We start from the raw sequence: 7,327 nt of genomic DNA on the forward strand, positions 1-7,327 counted from the left end.
ACTTGGTTGGAAAAGAATGAGAACCTGTCTGTTTAAAGTCTTCAAGGACGCTCATGAATAGCAGGTACAAGGGACACTTCCATTGCCCTATCAAGCCCAACAATGCCCTAGAAACTGACCATATTACATATGATCAGCGCCCAAGCCTCCTTTTCACCCAAGCTAGGACCAAAGAGAACCAGGGTACATTCAGTCACACTATTCTATCTTATTTCTCTTCCTCTTATGTTTTTTTTTTTTTTTTTTTTTTGCGGGTTTATAGTTTATACAGTATATGGAAGAACTAATTCAATGTTGTTACTGTTCTTGAAATATTTTATTTTGATTGTTAATTAGTTCTCTTGTAGATTTTTATTTCCTTTTTTTCCTTTCCTAACTGGGCTATTTTTCCTCGTTGGGACCCTTGGGCTTATAGTATCTTGCTTTTCCAGCTAGGGTTATAGCTCAGCTTGTAATAACAATAATAATAATAATAATAATAATAATAATAATAATGGTAACAACAACAACAACAACAACAACATCAATAATAATAATAATAATAATAATAATAATAATATACAAAACCTGAATACCTATGACCCTATAATTACATTACAATTGACGAATTGCTTCAGAAACGGAAAAAATCATTGGTAAGTTAGAATATAATTTCTTTATAACATCAGGATACTTTCGTCCTCTAATTTAACAAGAAGGTTTTTGAGATTGTCTCTTTATTAAATTTCAGCATTTCAACGTTATTTTAACTATTATTATACTTGAATATAGATAGACTACTTGAATACCATGACCCATTTTGAATAATTTAAAAAGTAAAATAGTTTTATGAATTACTCGTATGATACTGCCTACTTCATGAACTTGTTCACGATTTGGAATTTGGGAGATATTTTTGTCTGCAATGAAACCTTCAGTTGCCATTAATATATGAGAAATATAATTATAATTAATCGATTATTATTTCGTTCTATATTTCGTGAACAAGAGAATATCCCTATGCACTTAGTTGGGGTTGATTCATTCAAAGTTCTTAAAACTTTGTGGATATTTATTCTTAATAAATCATTTATCATCCTGTTTATCAAAATATTCCCAATATGGTGAATTTGTTATCTTCACTACAAATTTTAATCACATAATTACCCTACGTGGAATTACGGTAAGGAGATCTTGGTACTTTTGGTAATCTTATACACCAAGAGAGAGAGAGAGAGAGAGAGAGAGAGAGAGAGAGAGAGAGAGAGAGAGAGAGAGAGAGATTTCTTCAAACTAAAGCTATAAACAAAATTTATTAACACATCTAAATCAAAAGTCAGACAAGGCAAGAGTGTATATTATTATTGTTATTATTATTATTATCATTATTATTATTATTATTATTTGCTAAGCTACAACCCTAATTGGAAAAGCAGGATGCTACAAGCCCAGAGGCTCCAACAGGGAAAATAGCCCAGTAAGGAAAGGAAAGAAGGAAAATGTAAATATTTCAAGAACAGCAACAACACTAAAATAAATACTTCCTAAATAAACTATAAAAACTTTAACAAAACAAGAGGAAGAAAAAAAATTAGATAGAGAAGTGTGCTCGAGTGTACCCTCAAGCAAGAGAACTCTAACACAAGACAGTGGAAGACCATGGTACAGAGGCTATGGCACTACCCAAAACTAGAGAACAATGGTTTGATTTTGGAGTGTCCTTCTCCTGGAAGAGCTGCTTACCATAGCTAAAGAGTCTCTTCTACCCTAAATCCAGGTTTTAGATTAAAGAAATTACCTGAAATTTAAGAAAGGCTAAGACTTTTAAGATAGTCATTGAAATATGTACTTACCCATACACTTCTTTATTCATGTTTATTTCTTTATACCGTTCTAGTGGCATCAACTGAGAAGCAGCCCATTACCTCTCATAGCCTGATCACTGACGAACATGTTAAGGAAGCCCTTAAATGCGACAAGGGAAGTGATGCTGTTCTGGAATCCTGGAAGGTGGTTGACTTCACCAAACCTGGAGATAATTATGTTTGCGTGGTAACGAGTGTAGAAGTCAAATACCTAAAAGACAACCAAGAGTGTCAAGTCACATACGTCGTCAAACTCAATGGGTTCAGGAATCTCGAAGGGTTTCCAGATGTAACAAAGGTATTATTTGAAAAAGAGGGGAAGTTCTATCAAGAAATCTTACCGGCTTTAAATGAGGCCTTAATTTCAGCAGGGCAAGAACCCCTTCGCCTTCCTAAGTGTTTTCATGTTTTCCTGGAAGATAAGAAAGAGCAGATGTATTTTGAAGATCTGAGAGCTAGAGATTTCATAATGTTAGACCGGAGGTATGGTATGGATAAAGATCACGTTGACCTAGTTATAAAAGAAATGGCTAGAATACATAGTGCCTCATACGTCTTGATGAGCAAGTTTGAAGAAGGGGAGACTGCCAAAACAAAATATAAGATTCTCGAAAGAGACTGGCTATCCTTCGTACCTGGCAACACAGATTCGCATATGCCAATGTTTTTAAAGGCCCTTGGTACTGCGATAATGATGCTGGAAAAAGTTGGTGGCTACGAGACTGCCATAGAATGGATGAATTCGTTAAAGTCTGAAGTAAAGGATGTTTTTGGTGTTCAAATGCGTAGTAAAAAATTCAACAGTATATGCCATGGTGACTGCTGGAACAACAATATTCTTTTCAGGTGAGTTAAATGTGTAGTAGCACCCATCTTTATTATCCATTCATGAATTATTATTCAAGTACTAGAGGCCATGAGAAAAAAAATCTAATTTTGTTGCTGAGATAAAAATCTCAGTGGTAGGTATTTTAACCCCCAATCGTGCGAAGCCGTTTCTTCTTAACCTTGCTTGGCTGATCCTGTCCTCTTTCCATAGCCAAAGCTAAAGTTTTCCATTCTTTAAAACCTATGTACTATCCTGATCGTTTGATTATAGAGAAAATATAAATAGATATAACATTCTGAATGACATTTGAATCTCCAGGTTCTCTTATAACTTCCTTTTCCTGTAGATAAATTTGTAGTTTCTTTTAAGGTGGAAGGCCAAACGATCACGATGTGCTCCCTTGCCCTATTTAGGTTTTCTTTGTTGAATGTCCTCTTATTTTTACGCCTTTTAAGATTACAATAGTCCACACTTCCCTAAGGCCAGAAAATATCTATTGAAAATTTAATTTTTTAATTGCTCCCTTTGATATTCATTTGTTTGAGTTTGAGACAATGTATACAATTGACCATATCATTCCTCTTCCTGACTCCAGCTCTGAAGACCTTAGGACCAGGTTTTGTTATTGTTCCTGATAGTTTCAGGCAATTCAATCGAGTTTGCCACTAAGATCTGTTAAAAAATCTTAGTCATGGATTAATATAATGAAGCAAACTCATACATTCATTTCTTCATTCCAAGTGGTCTCTGTTAAGATGATTAATCCGTAGATTGTTCAGTTTGGTGCTCATTTCTTATGATTTACACATAAAATCATTTCAATCATCAAGCTTTCCTTTTTTTTTAACAAGACAATTCTATTGTTTGAAGTTAGACAAGACTAACATAAAGGGAATAATATATTAGTGTCATTGGCCTTTAAAAACAACAATGATTACTCGCCAGTTGAGCATAAGTTCATGATGTATACTATGTTTGATATGCCTTTGGATATGATGTTGCTTTGGGTTGTATTATTATTGTTGAGAACTGCAAACTCCTTTATCAGTAGTATTCATTATTTGTCTGATACAGTGCATTCAATTGAGCTTGTATTATTTTAGCAACCTTTATTATTGATAAACATGAATCTTATATGCTACTTAGTCCATAAAACAGAAATTAACTACTAAAGTCTTCGATTAATTATTTTCAGATACAATGAAGAAGGTCATCCAATAGAGGTCATGTTAGTTGACCTTCAGATGTGTCGTGAGGCCTCACTGGCAACTGAGCTGAATTACTTCTTATTTACCAGTCTGACTGGAGATACCAGGAAACCTCACTTTGATTACTTCATGTCTGTTTACCATTCCTCCTACAAAGAGGTGCTCGAAGGGGGTAACTTGCCAATGTACTTTACCCAAGAAGAACTTGTGCAGGAGTTTCGAGACAAGAATAAATATGGTTTTCTTTCCGCCATAGAGGTTATACCATCTTTACTAATAGAACCGGAGGACGTTCCAGAAATGTCAGGCACAGACCTGGACACTTTCATGGAAGAGGTAAGAAGAACAACTCTGGAAACTTTAGACACAAATCCCTTGTTTAAACCTCGCTTCCTAGCAGTCTTTAATGAACTCATGGAAGCGGGATTGATATCCTGAAAGGTAGTAAATTTGATACAAGACCAAGTTTGATTTGAAACGGTTATGTGCCCTTTTAAAGAGAATATATTTAAACATGAATGTTCTAGAATTACAACAACAATGACATTTTCATTAATAGATGTCAGATGATGAGATTTCCGTGATTATTTCGTTCTTATTGACAATTATGGGTCTTGTTTTTTCTTTCAAGCAAAGCAACTAAAAATTAACTGTAAATTTATAATTAAATTTCTCAATAATATTAACCGAGCATTCACATGACGTTTTATTCACTTGTTATATGACATCACTGATGAATATTTATTCACTATCAGTACACGGATTGATAAAAGTACTATTAAATGCATCGTAATTTAATTGATGACAGGAGCAAATAATTGGTAGGTAAGGCTGTTGATAACCTAGTAGAATCCACTTAATATCTATTTAGCTGGTTTAGGGAAATATCTTCGAAAAAAAATCGAAGAAATTAACCTGTCGAAGATAAATACTTCGAAGATTTTGCTTGTTAAATATGAATATTTCCAAGTTTTTGTTTGTCGAAGATGAATACTACAAAGTTTTTGCTTGTCGAAGATAAATACTTCGAAGTTTTTGTTTGTCGTAGATAAATACTTTGAAGTTTTTCCTTGTCGAAGATAAAGAATTCGAAGTTTTTTGCTTGTCGAAGATAGATAATTCCAAGATTTTGCTTTTCGAAGATAAATATCTCGAAGTTTATGCTTGTCGAAGATGATTTCTTCGAAGTTTTTGCTTGTCGAAGATAAATAATTCGAAGTTATTGCTTGTCAAAGATAAATGACTTCAAAATTTATGCTTGTCGAAGATGATTTCTTCGAAGTTTTTGCTTGTCGAAGATAAATAATTCGAAGTTATTGCTTGTCAAAGATAAATGACTTCAAAATTTATGCTTGTCGAAGATGATTTCTTTGAAGTATTTTCTTGTCGAAGATAAATAATTCGAAGTTTATGCTTGTCGAAGATGATTTCTTCGAAGTTTTTGCTTGTCGAAGATGATTTCTTCGAAGTTTTTGCTTGTCGAAGATAAATATTTCAAAGTTCATGCTTGTTGAAGATGATTTCTTCGAAGTTTTTGCTAGTCGAAGATAAATACTTCAAAGTTTTTACTTGCCGAAGATAAATACTTCAAAGTTTTTGCTTATCGACGGTAAAAACTTCTAAGTTTATGCTTGCCGAAGATGATTTCTTCGAAGTTTTTGTTTGTCGAAGATGAATTACTTCGAGGGGTTTGCTTGTCGAAGATAAATACTTTGAAGTTTTTGTATATTGAAGAACTGTGGTCGAAGATCAGTTTTTGAAGAACTGTTTGCTTGTCGAACATAAATTACTTCGAAGGGTTTGCTTGTCGAACATAAATTACTTCGAAGGGTTTGCTTGTCGAACATAAATTACTTCGAAGGGTTTGCTTGTCGAACATAAATTACTTCGAAGGGCTTGCTTGTCGAAGATAAATACTTTGAAGTTTTGAAGTTTTTGTATTTCGAAGATCAGATCGGTTTTCGAAGAACTGTTTTCGAAGAACTGTTCAAAGAAATGTCCGTGGACGATTTTAGTTTCATTAGGAGTGAAGTCTTGGTAAAATGATTTTGTAAGTGTTGATACACTCACTCAGTTATGGCTTTGATTGGAACATTTACTTCATAGAATTATTATTCTAATATCTGGAAATCCTGTGAAACATATTCCACTTCCGATTAAGCTTTTACAGACATACTACTCTACGGAAATCTGGTTTTTATGATGGTTTCTAAATAGATTTACGATAAATAATACTCATATGTAATGTTTGCTGTAGGAGTTACTTGCACTTATTTGTGGGGATGTTATGCTCTCAGATATCACTAATGTATGTTTTTCATTGTTATAGAAGAACCAAAATACATATGACTATTAGAACAAAAAATCTAGTAAATATTTTTGGTATGCTTTCCTGTGTTAACCTTCAACTTCCTTAGCAAGCAAATATTGAAAATTTCCTTTATGGTCTTATTATTTTGAAGTCCTAATTTTAAATTCTTTGGGTTATGAACTAGAAAACTAAATTCAATTTTGAGGGGCTCGAGTAATTTACTGTGTTTTGTTACCATATTAGCAACACTAGAATAAATTATGAATTTTAAATACCTTTATAAACAACACAAAATTAGTCTCATTTTAATGCAAATTTAAGTCTCTGGTGAAGGAAGCAAACTTAAGCGAGACAATATTTGATATATTGTGATTAATCCTTATAATTGAAAATTTATTTTTAATAAAAATATATTTACTTAACGTTGTTTTATTACCCAGTTGCAAGAATAATAGAAGCATTGTTTGCCTTGAGAAGTAATATTGATAATGGTTACCTAATAATAGAAGATAAGAGATATGATAAGATTATAGGAATATAAAAATAGTATAAGCGGATGAGCAACCAGGAGGAGTAACGAGAACTTTGGAATTAGTATGGGCTGACAGGAGTCACTGCACATCACAAGGACCTGGCTATCCTTTGAGGAATCTAGCCAAGGAATCCTCTATGGATTTAGTCAGTCAATGATATGACTGGCGAAATCTAACCGAGGCCCTTTGCGTCAATAGGCGAGGAGATGATGATGATGAGGATGATGATGATGGTGATGATGATGAAAATAGTCATTCAAGGATCGTTGTGGCAGATTAATTAAATTGCCTCTAAATAAATTTAATATAACTCAGTAAATGAATGTTAATTGGAACTAGGAGTTGAATAAAAGATATAATTGCTTTAGTTTCGAACGTGTTAAGATGAGAACTTAAATTCAGATTGTGAGGTAAATTGATTCTCTTCTCCTTCAATTGATAAAATGTATAAAATTATTACTATTATTATTAAGATTAATAAGAAAATTATTATTTTTATTAAATTAAAAAGAATATTATTATTTTTATTAAATTGAAAAGAATATTATTATTATTATTATTATTATTATTATTATTATCATTATTGCTTGTTAAGTTACAAC

At 32.7% G+C, this 7,327-nt stretch overlaps 1 protein-coding gene across 1 annotated transcript in view; it reads left to right on the forward strand.

Annotated features, from left to right (window-relative positions):
• Positions 1-6,598, forward strand: part of LOC137641445 (uncharacterized) — a 9,906-nt gene extending 3,308 nt beyond the window's left edge. The window contains exons 2-3 of the mRNA XM_068373986.1: positions 1,877-2,690; positions 3,869-6,598. Coding sequence (XP_068230087.1) covers positions 1,877-2,690; positions 3,869-4,319 — 1,265 coding nt within the window. The 3' untranslated portion in view covers positions 4,320-6,598. The remainder of the gene's footprint in view (positions 1-1,876; positions 2,691-3,868) is intronic.
• Positions 6,599-7,327: the final 729 nt, after the last annotated feature.

Source organism: Palaemon carinicauda, chromosome 5 (assembly GCF_036898095.1).
Source record: "Palaemon carinicauda isolate YSFRI2023 chromosome 5, ASM3689809v2, whole genome shotgun sequence".
Lineage (NCBI taxonomy): Eukaryota > Metazoa > Arthropoda > Malacostraca > Decapoda > Palaemonidae > Palaemon > Palaemon carinicauda.